We start from the raw sequence: 22,117 nt of genomic DNA, 5'->3' as shown, positions 1-22,117 counted from the left end.
GGCTTCATGAAAATGGCTTCTGTATTTGCCTATGTAACAGTGAAAGTAATTCATTAGTTGTGATGTGAAATTGATTGTGACGTTGAAATCTAATTTTCTTTTATTATGTAGTGTGGCACTGTGGGAGTATTTAATGGCTAGGTGCCAAGCAGTAGCCCTACATGAAACTGTACTGGCCTTGTGGTAGTTTAGCACAAAATGTTGTTTTACCAGTTAAACTTGGATTTCTAAAAAAAAAATTCTTGGATTTCTGAAATCCAGTGCCCCCAAATAAAGAAGCACTCAATTCTGAGTGGTGTCGACTGCCTGTATTCAGACTTCCAAAGATTGAAATCGACTACCAAATAGCAACAACTGCCAGTTTTTCTGTTATGCCCAGTGGTTGAATTCTGAAAGGCCATTGCTATGTAGAAGTGAAGAAATTAAAGCCAAACTTAACTCTCCCCATTGCCACTGCAGCAAGATTGATCTCTGCTGTAACTGAACCAGTTGAGACATAGGATTGAATTTACTTGCACCTCTTTCCCCAATAATATCTACTGGTATACAGATTAGTTATGAAGTAAAGATTTGCATGTCCACAATAATTCTAAATTTGTTTTGTAACCTAGACATAAATTTGGTGAAACATGAGAGATCTCTTCAAAGGTGGTGAGTTTAGCATTCAACATAAATATGTACAAAATATGAGAGATGAGAACGTGATGAAGCAAAAGCAACAGGAAGATGAATAAAATGTGCAACTAAAATGAGAGGGAAAAGATTATCCGGCAATTGGAAATTATAACTAACACATGAGAGAAAAAGGAATGCAAAAGCCAGTGGACATATTTTTAAAATGTGATCACCATTTTGTTCCAGGAAAGAACTGTGATACTTGATTAGTTAGTGTTAATTTGCAAAACTGGTGACAATCTAGTGGCTAAAAGTACAAAAGCAGTCTAACCATTTTCAAGACTGGGTTTTGAAACCCAGGTTTTAAATTGAGGATAAAGCGTGTTGGATGATCACAGTAGGGTGGGTGTACCTACACCACATGGAGTCACCACCATCGTCTCAAGGGCAATTAGGGATAAGCAACAAATCCTGGCCTAGCCAGCAATACCCACATCCATGAACGCATTTTTTAAATGTTCACGAGAATCATTCTCTGAGTCTCTGGCTGGAGATCAGTGAAGATTTTTTTCATTCCAGATACCATGATCCTTGGAAGATGGAACTAGTATCTAAGCTTTAATTTTTTTTTCTGTCATATGTTATCTTCCAGTTTTCTATCCTTCATCATTTCCCTGCCTGTCAATGTGGTATTCACAAACCTAGTGATTTAAAAAAAAAACTAAAGCACTATAATTTTAAAATGACTGACAAATTACTTGAAAGTTGGGAGTAAAAATATGGTACTCCTTTAGAAATCTCAGTGCAAGGTTGTGGATGTGTGCTGCAATATTTTGACACACTGAAATTTGGCGATCAAACATCCCGCTTTCCACCAATTTTTTAAAAATTAAGAGGCAATTTAGCATGACCAGTCCACCTACCCTGAACATCTTTTTGGCTTGTGGGGATGAGACCCACGCAGACATGGGGAGAATGTGCAAACTCCACATGGACAGTGACCCAGGGTCTTCATCGACGTGAGGCAGCAGTGTTTTTTAAAATTTAGATTACCCAATTATTTTTTCCAATTAAGGGGCAATTTAGCCTAGCCAATCCACCTACTCTGCACATTTTTGGGTTGTGGGGGCGAAACCCACGCAGACACGGGGAGAATGTGCAAACTGCACACGGACAGTGACCCAGAGTCGGGATCGAACCTGGGACCTCAGCGCTGTGAGGCGGTTGTGCTAACCACTAGGCCGCCGGTGAGGCAGCAGTGCTGACCACTGCGCCATCATGCCGCCTATTTCCACCAATATTAATTCAAATATTTCCAGCTGGAGTGGTCTTAATTTTGAGAAAATGTCTTTTCAGAATATTAGTGCTTCAACTACAGTAATCCACGTACTACCTTCAACTACTGCGGATATCTGATTTGTAGAGAATATTTGAATTCCTGCTGTTAAGCAGGCAAACCCCATCATTCTCTTCCCTCCCTTCTGAGATCCATAGTTTGAGCCATCATGGAATATGTAATACAATTGGTAGAATGTGTAGATTGTGAAAAATATATTCAGTTCTTCACATGAATCAGCATTGTAGCAGACTTGTAAGAATCTGCCCCATTCTCTTCCCCAAAGAAAATGATTGAGCTTATGAGCCCTGTTTTGTGTGCTTGAAGTATCTTCAGTCAACATATGGGAAAAGAGTGCATTGGGGTGGTCAATAAACATGGAAGTCCCTTAATGAGATGATGTGATTGGCAAAATAAATTTACTATGTGGGCTATGACATGGATAAAAGTCGTATGGAGGGAAAACTTCATTTGAAGAATGAAGTTGACTGCATTTGGGGTGAGTATTACTTTTTCATGAACTGAATTTTACAATTTATACTTGGTTCCTTGTGATATTAAGTATTTGTCCCACAATTAGTTAAAAGCCTTACTTGTTTCAGAAAACACCATATTCAGGATAGTGATTATTTCTTTTGTTACTATTTCACTGTTTACATGAAATCTGGTTATTTACATAATGTATACTGTGTATGTAATTTACTTTTCATCCAATGATTTAAAAACGATAGAGCTTTATTGGAGAGGAAAATAAACGTTAAATCAAAAGTTGCTAGATCGTTAAAAGATTAATATGTTTTCAATCTTTTTTCCCCTCCCCTATTTGGGGGGAAAAACATTATTGATCCTGGCTGATGTCATCGGCAAAGCCTGGAATGGAAGGCTCCTAAGATATTCCTCCTTTATCCTTGATTTTCTGGTTTTGTTTTGTCCTATCCTTCCTGAAGCCTTGACTTCTAATTTAGGTACGTCTCCTCAAACACTGGCCAGGTTATTTTCCTCCGTTTTTGGTATGTGATGGTGAGTGCCGCCTGGCTATTTGATCATAAAGATAGAGGCCAATAATGCACTCACTCAACAGTCCAACAGGGATGATTGGGTAATAATTGGGAGTGTAGTTATGGTTTAGTTCAGTTGGATGGACAGCTGGTTCGTGATGCAGAGCAAGGCCAACAGTGTGGGTTCAATTCCTGTGCCAGCTGAGGTTATTCATGAATTTATTCATGCCTTCTCAACCTGCCTCCTCGCCTGAGATGTGGTGGTCCTCGGTATGAATCCCCACCAGTCAGCTCTCCCCCTTGAAGGGGATAACAGCCTGTTTTCAACTGGGACTATTCAACTGCAACTTTTACTTATCTAATTTCAGGGATGATAAAAACAAGTGTGTTGGGCTGACATATATCATGATCACTGGATAATGTAGCTAGATTTAGCTGAGGAAAGACCCACCATTAACTTTTTCCTTTCAAAGATGTTGAGGTATACATGGAGGATACAGGATCAGTCTAGAAACAAAATGGGGAAGAACATATGACCAGTGTAATATCAAACTGTTAAAAGGACAGTGGCTCAGTGTTTACTTTGTTGATTCAGGCACTTTCTATATATGGAGGTTGAACTATATGCTCAGAATAGCTTACAGTAGCAAAATATTTAAATTAGTCATACACAGTGTATATTATCAAGTAACAGGTTATGAATTAATCCTGAAATTTAAATGGCATTTATAAACTAAGGTTTCATCCAGCATTGTTGCTGGGCACTCATTCAGTTTTTCCCGATAATCCCACTGTATTGAATCAATCTAATTTGCTTCTTACTGTACTGATAAAGATTTGCACTCGTTAGTACAGAATTTGTGATTTTTTTTCTCCCCCCACCCCTCCCCCTAATTCAGGATTGGAACCAGCATAAGAACGAACCAGCACACAAACGACGTTGCTTGCTGCTTTTGGAAATGTATGCAGTTCTTCATTTACTATGAAAAAAATAATTTCAACTGTTTTTAAATTGGATCCCAAATTTATGTGAGATACATGAGTAGTGAATGCAATATTGATCATGTAAGAATATTTGACACTTTCCATTTTGATTCTGTTTGTAAACTCTATCTCTCCCCCCCCCCCGCCCCCAATTTTTTTTTTACTATGGTTTTTGAATTCTCAGGTTTGGGGTTCAGAAAGTAGCCAAAAGTCAGCCTGTGTTTATACTATATTTTGCTTAGAATCAGATATTTACAGCACTGTATGAGGCCATTTGGCCCATCACATCTGTGCTTTTTAAAAAAAAGTATTTTAATTAAGGTTTTGCATAAATTTTCCATAATAAAACAGTAGTAACCATAATAACAAAACAAACTAGAGTGAACATTAACATAGTGCAAAACGAGAATATACAATAACAATTAAATAGACATTACCCCACGCGACCCAGTCTTCCCACAACATCCCAATGAAGCACTCACCACCCCCCCCCCCCCCCCCAATGAATTGCTGCTGCTAAGATTTTAATTTTCCACGAGAAAGTCGACGAACGGCTGTCACCTCCGAGAGAACCCTAGAGTAGACCCTCTTAAGGCAAACTTTATTTTCTCGAGGCTGAGAAACCCAGCCACGTCGGTAACCCAAATCTCTACACTAGGGGGCTTCGAGTCCCTCCACATTAATAAAATCCGTCTCTGGGCTACTAGGGAGGCAAAGGCCAAAATGTCGGCCTCTTTCGCCCGCCTGAACTCCTGGGTCTTCTGACACTCCAAAGGTCGCTATCTCTGGACTCGGCACCATCCATGTGTTAAGCACCTTGGACACTGCCCTCGTGAACCCTTGCCAGAACACTCTAAACTCTGGGCATGCCCAAAACATGTGGACATGGTTTGCAGGGCTGCCCTTGCACCTCATACAACTGTCTTCTACCCCACAAAACATGCTCATTCTCGCTGCCGTCATGTGTGCCCGGTGGACCACCTTAAATTGAATTAGACTGAGCCTGGCACATGATGAGGAATTAACCCTGCCCAGGACCTCTGCCCACAGACCCGCTTCCAACTCCTCAGCTAACTCCTCCTCCCACTTGCCCTTGAGCTCCTCCACCGAGGTTTCCTCTGCCTCCTGTAGTTCCTGGTAGATATTGACACCCTCCCCACCCCCACCTAGGTGCCGGAGACCACCCTGTCCTGTATCCTCAGTGGCGGCAGCGTCAGAAAGGCCACTACCTGTTTTTTCAGGAAGGCTCGTACTTGCAGATATTTAAAGGCGTTTCCTGGCGGCAGATTAAATTTGTCCTCTAGCGCCTTCAAACTGGGAAAGCTTCCGTCTATGAACAGATCTCCCATCCTTTTGATGCCTGCTCTCTGCCAGCTCTGGAACCCACCATCCATCCTACCCGGGACAAATCTGTGATTGTTGCATATCGGGGTCCAGACTGACGCTCCCTCCACCTTCTTGTACCTCCTCCACTGTCCCCAGATCCACAGTGTCGCCACCACCACCGGACTTGTGGAGTAACAGGTCAGCGAGAATGGCAAAGGAGCTGTTATCAAAGCTCCCAAACTAGTACCTTTACATGACGCCGCCTCCAGCTGGCCCCCCCCCCCCCGACTGCGCTCCAACAGCGATCTCCGATCTCCTTACTCGCGGGGTCTTATTCGCCCACACAAAGCCCGTAATGATCCTACTCACCTGCTTAAAAAAGGCCTTAGGGACGAAGATGGGGAGGCACTGAAAGACAAACAAAAATCTGGGGAGGACAGTCATTTTCACAGTCTGCACCCTCCCTGCCAGTAACAGCGGGAGCATGTCCCACCTTTTAAAGTCCCCTTCCATTTGCCCCACCAACCAGGTCAGGTTGAGCCTGTGCAGGGCATCCCATTTCCTTGCCACCTGTATACCCAGGTAATGAAAACTTTTCTATACCATCCTGAGCGGCAGCTCTTTCAGTTTCTCCTCCTGCCTCTTGGCCTGGATCACAAACTGGATCCGAAATGTTCAGGAGCAAATCATCCGCGTATAGCGAGACCCGATGTTCCACGCCTCCCCTTCCTCTGAGGGCATCATAATATTCAAAAGTCTCCGGACATTGGTATTGAGTTGTCTGCCTTTAACAAACCCAGCCCGGTCTTCCTCTATCACCCCTGGGACGCAATCCTCAATTCTTTTGGCCAGGATCTTAGCTAGTAATTTGGCATCCACGTTTAAAAGCGAAATTGGCCTGTGTGACCCGCAATGTTCTGGGTCCTTCCCTCATTTAAGAATGAGTGAGATCAAAGCCTGTGACATTGTTGGGGGGAAGGGTTCCTTTTTCTCTAGCCTCATTAAAGGTCCTCATCAGGAGTGGGCTCAATATTTATGAAAATTTCTTATAGAATTCTACCTGGTAACCGTCCGGCCCCGGGGCTTTACCGATTGCATGACCTGTATACCCTTGACAATCCTCCAATTCGATCGGGGCCCTCAGCCCCTCCACCAGGTCCTCTTCCACCTTTGGAGACCTCAACTGGTCCTAAAATTGCCTCATCCCTTCCGTTCCTGTCGGGAGCTCCGACTCGTATAGTTTACTATAGAATTCCTTAAAGATTCCGTTCAACCCCCCTCCCCGGATCTAAGACCGTGTTACCCTCCTTATTCTTTACTCGCCTGATTTCCCTGGCCGCCTCCCTCTTTCGCAGTTGGTGTGCCAGCATTCTACTCGCTTTCTCCCCATACTTATAGACTGCCCCCCTTGCCTTCCTCAGCTGTGCTACCTCTTTCCCTGTGGCCAGCAGTTCAAACTCCGCCTGCAGACTCCGCCGCTCCCTCAGGGGCCTCCGCATATCTCCTGTCCACTCAGAGTATCTCCTCCACCAGTCTCTCACTCTCGGCTCTTTCTCTATTTTCCCTATGGGATCGAATTGAGATGAGTTCCCCTCTGACAACTGCCTTCAGAGCCTCCCAGACCGTTGACGCTGCTACCTCACCCGTATCGTTTGTTTCCAGGTAATCCTGGATGGTCCTGCTAATCCGCCCGCAAACCTCTTCGTCCGCCAGCAGCCCCACATCCAGTCTCCAGAGCAGGCGCTGCCCTCTCTCCTCACTAAGCCGCAGGTCCACCCAGTGCGGGCATGGTCCGAGACTGATTGCTGAATATTCTGTCCCTGTCACCTTTGGGATTAACGCCCTGCTCAAGACAAAGAAGTCTATGCGGGAATAAGCCGTATGAACGTGGGAGGAAAAAGAGAACTCCTTCGCTCTCGGCCGCACGAACCTCCAGGGATCCACCCCCACCCCACCTGCTCCATAAAACCCTTCAATTCCTTAGCCACTGCTGGTTGCTTCCCTGTCCTGGACTTTGACCGGTCCGGCTCGGGGTCAATGACTGTTAAGGTCTCTCTCTCTCTCTCTCTCTCTCTCTCTCTCTCTCTCTCTCTCTCTCTCTCTCTCTCTCCCCCCCCCCCCCCCCCCCCCCCCCCCCCCCCCCCATGATCAGGTGGTTTGACTCTAAGTCTGGGATTTTGCCTGGCATGCATCTTGTAAATTCCACATCATCCCAATTCGGAGCTAGACGTTCACGACGTTCACAAACACCACCCCAACACCCTCCCACTTTCCACTCACCATTATATACCTGCTCCCTTTATCTGCCACAATTCCGCCAGCCTCGAATGCCACACCCTTACGGATCAGAATTGCTACCCCCCCCGGTCTTCAAATCCAGCCCTGAATGGAACACCTGGCCTACCCATTCCTTTCTCAATCTCGTGTGATCTGCAAGCTTTAAATGTGTCTCCTGAAGCATTGCTACGTCTGCCTTTAACCCCTTTAGATGCGCGAACATGCGTGCTCTTTTGAACGGCTCATTCAAACCCCTCACATTCCACGTGATCAGTCTGGACCCCCCCCCCCCGGCCGACTAGCCATCGCCCTTTCTTGGCCAACCTCGAGCCCACGCCCTTCTCTTCCTCGAGCGCCCACAAAGGGAGCCACTGCCCCAACCCTCAATTGATAATTTCTCTGTCAGCAAAGCCGCACCCCCCCCCCCCCCACCCCCCCACAATAGCCCCAAAGCCCACCGCCAAGCACCAGCTCGGCACTTGCTCACCCCCCACTATGCTCCCGAGAGTCAGCTGACCCTGGCAGCTCCTGCCCCTGGCGCCGATCACCGATCAGACTGTCGCCTCATGGTCCGGACCCTTCTCCCCACGTGAATAAACCAATTAAACTACCTCTCCAGCCCCAGTGAGTAAATAGTGATACGAAACAAAAAATAAACAGAAGACACTAACATTTCCCCGTGAGGAGACACTTGTTGAACCAAGGCTCCAACTTCCCGAAAATGCGCACTAAGTACAGGGCCCCCTCCGTATCTCAACTTTGCCGGAAAACATTGCACCCTCCAGCCACCACCACGGCCCTTACACGCACCCAACATTGCATACAATCTTATATTAGAAACGGTACCGTGTTCCACCAAAGCTTAACTGTCCTTTAATTTGAGTCCTGCTTTTCTTGTTTGACGAATGACCACGCCTCGTCCAGTGTCTCAAAATAGTGATGCCGTTCCTTGTACGTGACCCATAGCCTCGCTGGGTGTAGCATCCCAAATTTTATGCCCTTGCTGAAGAGGGTCGCCTTCACCTGGTTGAATCCAGCACGCCTCTTGGCCAGCTCCGCACCCAGGTCCTGGTAGATGCGTATCACGCTGTTCTCCCACCTGCTGCTCCGTTCTTTTTTTGCCCGCCACAAGACAAGTTCCTTGTCTGAGAAGCGATGAAATCTCACCACCCTGGCCCTCGGCGGTTCATTCACATTGGGCTTCCTTGCGAGGGCTCTATGCGCCCCGTCCAGCTCCAGGGATCGAGGGAATACCACAAATGCTCCCGCATCTGACCCCTCCACACCTTCAGGGAGGCCCACAATTCTCAAGTTCTGTCTCTTGGACCTGTTTTCTAGGTCCTCCATCCTCTCCTGCCTCTTCTTGTGGAGGTCATTCTCAGCCTCCACCTTAAGGGCCAATACAACCAACTCTCCCGACTGGTCGGATCGCTTTTTCTCCATCTCGCTTTCCCTTGTGTTGCCTGAGTTGTGATCATTTGGTCTATTGATGCCTTCATTGGGGCCAGCATGTCCTTTTTAAGATCAGCAAAGCAGTCCCTCAGGAACTCCTGTGCCCATTGCGTCCATGGACCCTGGTCTATACCGGCCGCCATGCCGTGCCTCGGCACCCGCTCCGCATGCTTCTGACTGCTGGGACTTAAACGCTTCACCCGGCCACTCCTGGTCCAGCTATCCATACAACAGAGAGGGAATCCTTTTGGCCCCAAAAAGTCCGTGGAAGCTTCTGGAAAAGGTCCTAGAGTCGGTTCCAGACGGGAGCTGACGAATGCACGACCTACTCCTCCATGGCTGCCGCTGGAAGTCTCGTCACCGCTTCTTCAATGGCCTTTGCGAGATCTTTTCACAGTTGTTCCCTCTGCTGCTGGAATTCAGCTTTAATAAAGGCCCTCAAGTCAGCTTGAGCCCTTTAAGCTCGCCCTTCCCCCGCCTGCATGCTGGAAGAGACTTTTTGTCTTTGCAGCAGCTTCAGCCAAATCTTTCACTGTTTCTGCCGGGTCTGGTAACCAAGAGTCATACCATTCCTGGGGGAAAGTACTCCTCCAACATTCACCTACGTCTCTTCATCAAAATTCCCCCCCATATTGATTTAAAAAGAGCGCTTTTCTGTAACCTTGGGCAGGAGCTTCCTTGTGTGTGACTACTTACTGCATGGTCCACACCGGAAGCCCACATCTGCGCTTTTTGACCCCACCATTGAGCTCAATCCCTCTTGACTCGTATGCACTTCAGGTGCATATCCAAATATTTTAAAATATTATAAGAGTTTCTGCCTTTCCTATCTTTTCGCGCAGTAAGTTCCAAGTGCACTACTCTCTGGATGAAAACAATTTCCTTTAAATCCTGTCAAACTCCTATCTTACCCTAACTCTGTGCTGCTGAGTTATGGACCCCTTACCAAGTGGAATAAGGCTGCCTTATCCACTCTTATCAAGACCTCTAAAACCTAAAAACATAGAAAATAGGCGCAGGCGTAAGCCGTTGTGCCCCTTTGAGCCTACTCCCCATTAATTATGATCCTGGTTGATCATCCAGCTCAGTAACCCTGTTCCTGTTTTTCCCCCATTTCCTTTGATCTCTTTCACCCCAGGAGCTATACCTAACTCCTTCTTGAATACGTACAATGTTTTGGCCTTAACTGCATTCTGTGGTAGAGGATTCCACAGGCTCACCCTCTCTAGGTGCAGAAATGTCTCCTCATCTCAGTCCTAAATGGTTTACTCCTTATCCTTCGACTGAGATCCTTGATTCTGGACACCCCCACCATCGGGAACATATTTCCTGCATTTATCTGGTCCAGTCTTGTTAGAATTTTATAAGTTTCTTTGAGATCACTCCTCATTCTTCTAAACTCCAGCGAATATAATCCTAACCGTCTCAATCTCTTTCAAACGTCAGCCTGCCATCACAGGAATCAGTCTGGTAAACCTTTGCTGCACTCCCTCTATAGCCCCCTCAGATAAGGAGACCAAAACTGCACACAATATTGCTAACCACTCCGAAACCGTGCCACCCTCGTGTATTTTAATTATTGAACGTGGTTGTTTGGAATGTTGGGGGAATTATTGGTAATATGTACGTAACCGATTCTTATTTTTATTTCTAGTTACCCACAATGGGTTCCAGAAGACGTTCCATCCACAAGGTAAATTCAAACTGCTTCCAGTGACATCTGGGTAACAATGTCAATTTTTGAGGAGCTCATTCCGTGCATTTTTTGTTTTTGAAAATGTTTTTATTCAAATTTTAACAATCTCACAACATTTCCAACTGAAATAACCCAATCCCCCCAAAGACTCCTGTTAGCGGCAACCAGCTCTCCAAAATGTAATATAAATGGAACCCCTGTCTTAGATAGATAGATAGATAGATAGATAGATAGATAGATAGATAGATAGATAGATAGATAGATAGATAGATAGAACAGTACAGCACAGAACAGGCCCTTCGGCCCTCGATGTTGTGCCGAGCAATGATCACCCTACTTAAACCCACGTAACCTGTATACCCGTAACCCAACAATCCCCCCATTAACCTTACACTACGGGCAATTTAGCATGGCCAATCCACCTAACCCGCACATCTTTGGACTGTGGGAGGAAACCGGAGCACCCGGAGGAAACCCACGCACACACGGGGAGGACGTGCAGACTCCACACAGACAGTGACCCAGCCGGGAATCGAACCTGGGGCCCTGGAGCTGTGAAGCATTGATGCTAACCACCATGCTACCGTGAGGCCCCACGGTCTTGTCCACCTCAAGGCTAACTTCACCTTTCCCAAACACAGTAACTCCATTAAATCCCTCAGTCCCACCAAGGCAGAGTCCAATAAGAGCAGCCTCAAGTGATCAATGAGGCGAAGACTAACACATCTACCCCTGCACCCATCGAATCCCAAATATGGCCCCCGGGGAATTGGGTTCCAAGTCCACATGTAAGATCGTCGACATGATACTGAAGTATAATCTCCCCCCACCAATTCTTCCCCAACTTTGGGCAGGACCAGAACATATGCACATATTGTGCTGGTCCCCTCCCACGCCACTCACACACATCTTCCACATCTTCAAACAACGGGCTCATAATAATAATCGCTTATTGTCACGAGTAGGCGTCAATGAAGTAACTGTGAAAAACCCCGAGTCGCCACATTCCGGCGCCTGTTCGGGGAGGCTGGTACAGGAATTGAACCCGCACTGCTGGCCTTGTTCTGTATTACAAGCCAGTGATTTTGCCTTCTAATAACAGATCCTTCACTCCCTTGTTTCTCCCTGCCCCAAAGCCAAACAGCCATCCTCCCAGGCTCAAACTCATCTCGGATCAGCATCATCTTCAACATCGCCCCAAATTCAAAGTGCTCCTGAAACTGCCTCCAAATTCTCATGTGCTCATTCCATGTATTATTAAAATGTTGTAGTGGCTGCAATTTTCTTTCCCCTGTATCACTAATGTATGTTTCACTCCAGAGACACCAAAGTAACTAAAGGCTGCATTTTCTGCCACTACAACTGCAGAGGGCACACTCACCACACATGCAATCCCTGCCATTAGCAATACGCAGGTAGCTGCCTGCATCAAAAAGAAAATTTGTTTTGGATGCCTGCCGATCACTGCCTTGCTTGCTGTTACTTCGAAGCTTCTGTACACCAACCATCTGGTTGCATAAATATGCAGCATATGCAGCACGGAAACGGGCCATTCATCCTCAGCTGTCCATGCTAGCATTTTAAGTATATTTATTGACGTTTTACGTTTTAACAAATAATGCAACAAAACCACAGGAATGGCACAGCTCAGTAAGAAATAAAAAGTCTCAACATACATGATTACACAGGGGAACAGGATAACAGCAATATAGCTGGTTCAATACAATCACTAGACTCAATTTGGCACACCTATATGCATTACCAGTGAACAAGTGAGAAAAGAATAAGGCCATGAAAACATGGTAAAATGGTGCATGCGTCCTACGCAGTGATTGCTTGCAATGACCATGAGAGTTGAGGATACATTGTGCCATTTTTGGGCACACACCAGCATGCATCTCGAGCAGCACCAGAGCAATCAATGACGTACAGCAACCTCCTCCCTTGGATAACAGACCTGTGTGTATCCCTGCAAGAATCAATCAAGGATACTTATACCCACTATATCAAAAAAGAAGTACAAAGAGATAATTTCACATATGTATTCAGAGAGAATCAGCAGCTGTAGATTTGGATTATGATCACCTCCCAACAACCTTATCGAAACGGTAAAAAGAAGAACTGCCTGGAGCAGAAGGTCATGGGATAAAAGAGGACCAAGATCGAGCCATGGGTCTGTATTAGCGCACAACCACCAGCTATTAATGAAGAAGCGAAAAACCTACTCGTTCAGACAAGGGAACGTCCCAATCCTAAGGAGGGCAACATGATATCGACCATCATGCCGGACCCGCCTCAACCCCAGGAGTCTGTCAACCAAGGATATTTAACTGCATCAAAGACCTCTCAGGACGTCTCGAATAAGTGTGTTCCACCGCACTGGATCTGGCCTAGTCCTGCACTCTAGACACATAGAAGTCAGGACACCCAGCGTGCACCAAGACCTACCAGCCAGCCGGACCTGCACCTTACCGACCATACCCAGGAACCTGTACCAACCCCACCAACACTAGAAAAATCACACTGGCATCAACCGGGGAGACCCCACCACAAAACAGGAGAAGAATTACCAAGCCACACAATAATCGGGTGTCTTGGGAGGTCAGTGCCGCCGCCCCCCCCCCCCCCCCCCCCCATCCCAAACACTATGTCATTATAAAGAGGATACTAGGGGACAATACAGTATTGCCGGAACAGAGACAAAAACACTCTTCCCGTGTGGAAGACCCAACCACAAGACGGAGGACACTCAGGAAATCACTACATAAGACCACTTGGAGGAGGGTGCCTAACTCCACAATCAAACCAAAGAACGGCTCCAACAATGTAAGAGGCATAGTATACAGTCTCTCATTTCAAAAATTCAAACAATAGCTAGCCAGCCCCATCCAAGCGTGCACTCCTACTTATTTCTAATAGCTCTTTTTTTTAAAAGCCAACCCCAAGGAACAATCTGAAGGAATCCGGTCCTCTCCAGGATACATGATCTGCCTGGACATTCATAGGATATAAGCATGGATTCTCAAAATTCATAGTAATTAAAATAAACCCAATACAATTAGCTCTAACTGAGGGCTGTCCTCCATCCTAATGAGGACTTAATTAACCCTACCACCCACCTCCACACTAACTATCCATCCACCACCCTGTAGTGATTCCATTCATCTTCATTATAAACAAAATAAGGGGTGTCTAAAATACGCTCCTTTCTCATAACTGCAAGGATTACAGCACATTAAAAAGAACGAGGAGCAAGACTGCCCAAACCACATAATCACATGATTTTTTGCTAAATCAAAATAACCGATGACTCTTGTGCTCACACCTCGCCCATTCTTGCAACAAGAAATCAAGAGCATAATCAAAAGGGAGCAAAGTCCAGGATTATTGATGAACTGCAGGATAATAAACACAATCTATGTTGGTTGGAAAGGCCAGAGCTAAGGCAGGATCGTCTAAACAACGCTGGGGATCCTCAAAAATTCCATCGAATGAATTACCTTCTTCTCTGCCATGCTAGGGCAGCACGGTGGCTAGCATTGCTGCCTACGGAGCTGAGGACCCGGGTTCGAATCCCGGCCTTGGGTCACTGTCCATGTGGAGTTTGCACATTCTCCCCGTGTATGCGTGGGTTTCACCCCCACAACCCAAAAAGATGTGCAGGTTAGGTGAATTGGCCACGCTAAATTGCCCCTTAATTGGAAAAAATAATTGGGTACTCTAAATTTATTTTTATTTTTTAAATAAAAAAATCTCTGCCATGCTGTCGCCCCAACACTGAGTCAATCTAGGCCCTTGCCGGGGTGATGACTCGACACAATCAGCCACCTCCAACCCTTCATGACGAGCATCAAGAACAAGATAGTATAGTGGTCGGGGCTCCCAGCTGACCCCAGGTGTCGAAGACCAGATTTTTTTTTCTTCTTGTTTTATAAATTTAGAGTAGCCGATTCATTTTTTTCCAATTAAGGGGCAATTTAGCGTGGCCAATCCACCTAGCCTGCACATTTTTGGGTTGTGGGGGCGGAACCCACGCAAACACGGGGAGAACACGGACAGTGACCCAGAGCCGGGATCGAACCTGGGACCTCAGCGCCGTGAGGCTGCAGGGCTAACCCACTGCGCCACCGTGCTGCCCCTCGAAGACCAGATCTAATGTGCTTTGTCGAACCTGATGTGCCCAGCCTCCAAATCAAGATTGTTAAAGCATAGCAGCCAATTATCAGACTCAATTGGAAACTTGTTTCCCACACCTCACAAGAGCATGCCATCATTTATGATGCTGCTACTCTAAATCTTATCTGTGCAACTCTCCCTCAGCTGTTTGTTTAGCCTCCCCTTAAATGCATTTATACCATTTGTTTCGAATCACTCCATGTGGTAGCAAGTTCCACTTTCTCATCGCTTTTTGGGTGAAAAGTATCTTCTGAATTCTCTTATTAGATTTTTTTGTGACTGTCTCATATTAATTGCCTCTATGCTCTTCCACATAAGCAGAAGCATTCTGTGCCCCTTCTGTCAAAAACACTCACAATTTTAAACTATTATTAGGTCACCCTTTGATATGGAGCTTATATTCTAGTTTATAGACCATGAAAAAACTAAGCTTTAGAGTGACCTAAACTGAAGTGGTGACTTGAAGAATGGCCTGGGTGCATGATGTAGGCTCTGCCTTTGTCCTGCAGCCGAATCCCTGCAACGTTGGAGATAATTCTGCATTCATTCTGCTGATTGCTTATAAATATCTCTAGTTTGATTTGCATCGTCAATGCACAGATTTTGAAAAGGATATGTTGCAACTTGTAGTTGATAAATTGAATCTGCTTGCATATTAAATTTGCTTTTCCTTTGGACTCCATTAGGTCCAATCCATCTGCACGACAGACCAACATTGCTCCAGATGCTGCATCAGCACTCCTTGCAGCCATCAGACAGCTGGATGCGCTGGACCCTCATGGAGGTTGGGATAAAATTATCTTGTCTACAAATTGTATTGGCAGATCAGAATTGTTATTTTTTGCGTGCGCTCATCCTATTGTTCACAGTTGTCTCATTGAATTACAACACAAACAATCTTTCAAGCATCTCCCAGTAATACTGAACTGGCTGCTATCAGATGCATAAGAGGTGGCCTAATAGCTTTGCACATCTACCGAGTAATTTCTTTTTTTTTAAAAAAGAAAATAATGCCAACTGCCATCAGTGGAAAGCACAGTCCATCTCTTATAACCCAGATTTTAATTTGTTGCAGACAAGGTTTCCCTCTGGAACACAAAGACTTATTGGTTACTACTGTGGCAATGGTGAGATTGGCACGGTATTGGCACATTTGAAAAAGCTGCTCATTAATTCAGATGAAATTGCCAGGTTTGCCCTGTAACAAGGTATTTTTCCGCAGTCTCACTAATAAAAGTGAATATACGGTGAAGGTTTCCTTATCCAGAACTGAGTCCAGAGAAATTAGGCTTCAAGTTGGGTCACATCCTAACTACTGGGCTTCAACTTTGAGCAGCCATGTGATGAGCAGGAGTTTATAATAAACTTGATTGTCTGACAATTTCAGTTATCCATTGGATTTGCAGCTTTTATTTTTAAAGTGAATATTTGAGGTACTTGCATTTTCCACATTGTACAGTTTGTAGGCCATATATTTGTAAATTCATTTTTGTGGGATGTGGGCTTTGCTGGCTAGGCCAGCATTTGTTACCATCCCTAATTGCCCTTGAGCTGATGGTAGTGAGCTGCCTTCTTGAACCACTGCAGTTCATGTCATGCAGTTACACCCACTGCTATTCAGGAGTTTCAGGATTTGGACCTAGCGACAGTGAAGGAACGGCGATATATTTCCAAGTCAGGGTGATGAGTGACTTGGGGAGCTTCTAAGTGGTGGTGTTCCCATATATCTGCTGCCCTAATGTTTCTAGATGGTAGTGTCATGGTTTTGATAGTGGTCGTGGGTTTGGAAGGTGCTTCCAAAGGAGCCTTGGTGAGTTTTTATCGGACCTTATTTTGCTCCATTTAGTACAAGAAATGGAGCCATCTTTACAAAACAGATTTAGAGACATCTACAGCCAAACGTTGTGAGTCATGTGTTAATGTTATGAAGGAAAAGTCATGCTGAACCATTGAACCTGGATGGGGTGACTAGTATTGATTTCCTGATTATATGGTACATTTAAGAAAATTGAAGCAGCTTTTTCAATTTGTCATTTCACTTAATTAGTATGTAGCTTATATGTGTAAAATAAATAGTTTCACCCCTTAAATTCATCATACAAATGTGAGATTTGCCAAAATTTGATCATGATCAATTTGTGGCAATTCCCTGCAAAACTAATGCACCCTCTACAAACGGTAGGTTACCATGATGACTTCCTGAGGACGTGAGTTAATTTATTGGCAAAGTGTAGCTACTTGAAGCAATTATTTCCACCATATTATGATGGGACAGCACGGTAGCTCAGTGGTTAGCACAGTTGCTTCACAGCTCCAGGGTCCCAGCTTCGATTCCGACTTGGGTCACTGTCTGTGCGGAGTCTGCACGTTCTCCTCGTGTCTGCGTGGGTTTCCCCCGGGTGCTGCGGTATCCCCTCTCAATCCCAAGATGTGCCGGTTAAGTGAATTGGCCATGATAAATTGCCCTTAGTGTCCAAAAAGGTTAGGTGGGATTACTGGAGTTACGGGGATAGGATGGCGGTGTGGGCTTAAGTAGGGTGCTCTTTCCAAGGGTCGGTGCAGACTCGATGGGCCAAATGGCCTCCTGCACTGTAAAGTCCATGATACCATTGTTTTTCTTTAACAAACGTTTTATTGAGATATTTTTGATATAGTAATAACAACAAAATAAACAATATACATGAAACCATAAACATAGTGCAAAAGCCATTTACCTCTTGTACAGGTTCCATCCTTATTGGACCCCCTCCATTCCCGGTCTGCTGACGATTAATTTCCTGCAAAGAAGTTGACGAATGGTTGCCACCTCCGGGTGAACCCTGGCAGTGACCCCCTCATGGCGAACTTGATTTTCTCCAAACAGAGAAAGCTAGCCATGTCCTATAGCCAGGTCTCCAACTTCGGTGGCTTGGAGTCCCTCCATGCTAATAGTATCTGTCTCCGGGCTACCAGGGAAGCAAAGACAAGAACGTCTGTCTCTTTCTCCTCCTGGATTCCCTGGTCTTCTGACACCCCGAAAATCGCCACCTCTGGACTCAGCACCACCCTTCTTTTTAACACCGTGAACATGACATCTGCAAAGCCCTGCCAAAGTCCCCTAAGCTTTGGACATGTCCAAAACATGTGAACATGGTTCGCCGGTCGTCCTGCACATTTTGCGCACCTGTCCTCCACCCCAAAGAATCTGCTCATCCGGGCCACTGTCATGTGAGCCCGGTGAACAACCTTAAATTGTGTCAGGCTGAGCCTGGCGCATGTTGCGGACGCGTTGACTCTACTCAATGCGTCTGCCCATAAACCATCCTCTATCTCACCTCCCAGCTCCTCCTCCCTCTTGCGCTTCACTCCTTGGTCTGCATCTCCTCCGACCCCATAAGCTCCTTACAAATGTCCGAGACGCTCCCTTCTCCTACCCACCCTCTGGAAACCTCCCTGTTCTGAATCCCCCTTAGTGGTAGGTGCGGGACGGTTGACACCTGTTTACGAAGGAAGTCCCGCACCTGCAGATACCTGAATTTGTTTCCCCTCGCCAACTCAAACTTTTCCACCAACGCCCTCATACTCGGAAAGCTCCCCTCTATGAACATATCCCCCATCCTCTCAATTCACACTCTCTGTCATAACCAGAACCCCCCGTCCATACTACCCGAGGCAACCCGGTGATTATCACAGATTGGGGCCCAGACCGATGCTCCCACTGCTCCCATATGCCGCCTCCAGTGGCCCCAAACTTTCAGGGCAGCCGCCACCACTGGACTGGTGGAGTACCGTGCCGGCGGGAACGGCAGAGGCGCAGTTACCGACGCCTCCAAACTGGTCCCTTACATGAAGCCGTCTCCAGTCGCACCCGTGCCGACCCTTCCCCCACCACCCACTTCCTGATCATGGCTATAGTAGCCGCCCAGTAATAGTTGCTAAATTTTGGCAGCGCCAGCCCGCCCTCTCCCCGACTCCGCTCAAGCATTACCTTCCTTACTTGCGGGGTATTGCCTGTCCAGACGAAGCCCGTGATCACTCTGTTGACCCGCTTAAAAACGGACCGCGGAATAAAGATTGGGAGACACTGAAATACAAATAGGAATCTCAGGAGGACCGTCATCTTCACCGTTTGCACCCTCCCAGCCAGAGACAACGGAAGCGCGTCCCAGCTCCGAAAATCGTCCTTCATTTGGTCCACCAGCCGGGCCAGATTCAATTTATGCAGCCAGTTCTATTCCGCGCCACTTGGATGCCTAGGTACCTAAAGCTTCCCTCTATTAACCTAAACAGCAGCTCTCCCAGTCACCTCTCCTGTCCCCTTGCCTGGACCACAACATCTCACTCTTTCCCATATTAAGCTTATACCCCGAAAACCAGCCAAATTCCCCTAGAGACCTCATGATTTCTTCCATCCCCTCTATTGGGTCCGAAACATACAGAAGCAGGTCATCCGCATAGAGCGAAACCTTGTGCTTCACCCTTAACCCCCCTCAGACTAATCCTCTCCAGCCCCTCGAGGCTCTCGGAGCAATTGCCAACGGCTCTATAGCCAGCGCAAACAAAAGTGGGGAGAGGGGGCATCCCTGTCTCGTCCCCCGGTGAAGTCTAAAATAGTCTGATGTTGTCCTATTCGGCCGTACACTTGCCAAAGAGCCTGATTCAGTCATGATACCATTGTTAAGTATAAATGCAGTCTTATTTTTTACACTGGTTTGTAACTGAATTATTACCTCCGCCGCTGAAAGTAGGTGGCTGAAGGTGGATTTGTCTGGAGCCTTCTCAATGAAATGGAGCGCTAAATAGAAAGATTTCCTTGTTCGGCTTTGTAGTTGGGGATCTTTAGGCAGGCTGGGAAAAGTTTTTGAGTTATGTTAATTGTTTGAAATTGTACGGTGGTAGATCATATTTAAAATAATTTCCCATTGAAAAAAAATTTGAATGCCTTAACATATAGAAGTAATTGTATCGGGGACTTCCGGTTGCGGCTATGACCAGCTAAGTCGCACATTTGGCAGCTCCTGCGACAAAGGTGTTTAAGGGCCGATTGGAGGGCCCCGACGGTACTGTAAAGACGAATCCCGGTGGGGGAAGGCTCCCTGAGGAGAGTGAGACCAACTTTATGGTCGGTACTCGGAGTGGGGCGACAAAAAAAGCGGCAGCAGCTCCCCGAAAAAAGCGGGGGAAGAGGACCAAAATGGCGGCCGGTGGCGCACTAGAAGATTGGAGAAAATGGGCGGAGGAGCAGCAGGCTGCTCTCCTCCGGTGTTTTACGGAGCTGAAAGTGGAACTCTTAGAGTCCATGAACGCGACGACCACAAGGCTGATGGGGGCCCAGGCGACCCAAGAGGCGTCGATAAGAGAGCTGCAGCAGGAGATGACTGCAAGGGAGGAGGAGGCCACGGTCCTCGTGGGAAAGGTGGAGGTGCACGAGGCACTCCACCTGAAATGGCAGAGCCGCTTTGAGGAGCTGGACACTCGAATGAGGCGGAAGAACTTGAGGATCCTGGGCCTAGCAGAAGGCCTGGAGGGGCCTGATCTCCCGAAATATGTAGCGGAGATGCTGAGCTCCCTGATGGGAGAGGGGGTCGGTCCATCGCCTCTGGAGCTGGAAGAAGCATATCGGGTCATGGCTAGGCGGCCTAGGGCGAACGAGCCCCCGAGGGCGGTGCTGGTGCGATTCCAGCGTTTCTGTGATCGGGAGAAAGTGCTGAGGTGGGCCAAGAGGGAGAAAAGCAGCAAATGGGAGAATTCGACGGTGCGGATATATCAGGACTGGAGTGCAGAGGTGGCAAAGCGGCGGGCCCGGTTTAACCGGACGAAGGCGGTGCTGCACGCAAAGAGGATCAAGTTCGGAATGCTGCAGCCAGCGCGCTTGTGGGTCACCTACAAGGACCAGCACCATTACTTTGAGACCCCAGAGGAGGCATGGACTTTTGTTCGGGAGGAAAAGCTGGACCTGAACTAGAACTTGGGAACGCCGGCGGTCGAGGCCGCCCGAGTACCCTTGACTGATCAAGTGGCCCATGTCTTTCTTAGGCCAGGTCGGAACTTGGTTAAAGTTGATGGATCGTTTGGTTTCTTTGAAACTTGTGTTATGGGGGGTTTCTTTGTTCCTTTTTGTGTGTCTCTTCCCGTTGCCAACTTCCCTTAATTATTGTTGTTGTAGGGGGGGCTTTTTTACTGTTTTTTGATCTGTTCTTTAAGGGTTATGGTTACTGTTCTGTTCGATGGAGGGTGATGGTTAAATACGTTATTATTGGGTAGTTATTTAGTTATGCAGGCATAGTTATGTATTTATGTATTTATTTGAGATTTGTTATTTATATTGTTATATTGTTAAGTTGGGGAGGCGGGACGGGGGGGGTGCAAGTTGGTTATGCGGGTTTTCTTTTTCTCTTTTTTCTTCCTCTCGTTTTAAGGGGGCTTTTTTATGGGCTTGGATGGGGACGGGGGTGGAATTGAAGATGGCGGGGTAGGGTGTGGCCGGGCGAAAGCGCGGGCTTTCCCCTGTTTCCCGCGCGCGGGACGGAGGAAGGGGGAGGAGAGAAGAGTGGGGTGTGGCCAGCAATGGCGGCTTTTCCCGCGCTGAAGCGGGGTCAGAGAGGGATGGCAAGGGGGGGGGGGGGGAGGCCCCTCCCCCCCCACATCGGGAGGAGTCGGAGTGTGGCAGGGGCAGCCGGGTCAGCGAAAATCAGCTGACTCTCGGGAGTACGATGGTGGATACACCGCGGCTAGGAGGGGTCCTAGCCAGGGGGGGGGGGAAGGGGGGTTAGGGGGGGATACCGGGTTGCTGCTGGAAAGGCCGAGGACGGGAAGGGAAGAACGGGAGGAGAGAGGGGGGGGGGCCATCGCCATGGGGAACGGGTCAGAAGGGGAGGGTCGCCCGGGGCGAACAGGGGACAGGACATGGCTAATAGACAGGGGAAAGGGACAGGTCGCTCCGCGACCCGGTTGGTTACTTGGAACGTGAGGGGACTGAATGGGCCGGTCAAGAGAGCAAGGGTTTTTTCACACCTAAAGGGACTGCAGGCGGATGTGGCAATGTTGCAGGAGACTCACTTGAGAGTAGTAGACCAGGTACGCCTGAGAAGGGGGTGGGTGGGACAGGTGTTCCACTCAGGCTTGGACGCAAAGAACCGGGGGGTGGCGATTTTGGTGGGAAAGAGGGTGTCGTTCGTGGCGGCGCAGGTGGTAGCAGATAAGGAGGGTAGGTACGTGATGGTGAAGGGTAGGCTGCAGGGAGAGAATGTGGTGCTGGTGAATGTGTATGCCCCGAAT

The 22,117-nt window shown here is 47.2% G+C and overlaps 1 protein-coding gene across 4 annotated transcripts in view; it reads left to right on the top strand.

The window, feature by feature from the left end:
- The window catches only part of LOC119965094 (matrin-3-like), a 69,294-nt gene that overhangs the window by 16,379 nt on the left and 30,798 nt on the right, over window positions 1–22,117 (top strand). For all 4 annotated transcript variants that reach the window (XM_038795380.1, XM_038795378.1, XM_038795381.1 and 1 more), the window contains 3 exons: window positions 3,849–3,910; window positions 10,643–10,681; window positions 15,547–15,644. In XM_038795380.1, the coding sequence (XP_038651308.1) occupies window positions 3,849–3,910; window positions 10,643–10,681; window positions 15,547–15,644 (199 nt within the window). The remainder of the gene's footprint in view (window positions 1–3,848; window positions 3,911–10,642; window positions 10,682–15,546; window positions 15,645–22,117) is intronic.

This window comes from Scyliorhinus canicula, chromosome 4, assembly GCF_902713615.1.
Source record: "Scyliorhinus canicula chromosome 4, sScyCan1.1, whole genome shotgun sequence".
NCBI lineage: Eukaryota > Metazoa > Chordata > Chondrichthyes > Carcharhiniformes > Scyliorhinidae > Scyliorhinus > Scyliorhinus canicula.
The sequence above is the reverse complement of the archived record's forward strand: the minus strand, read 5'-3'. Positions and strand labels throughout refer to the sequence as shown.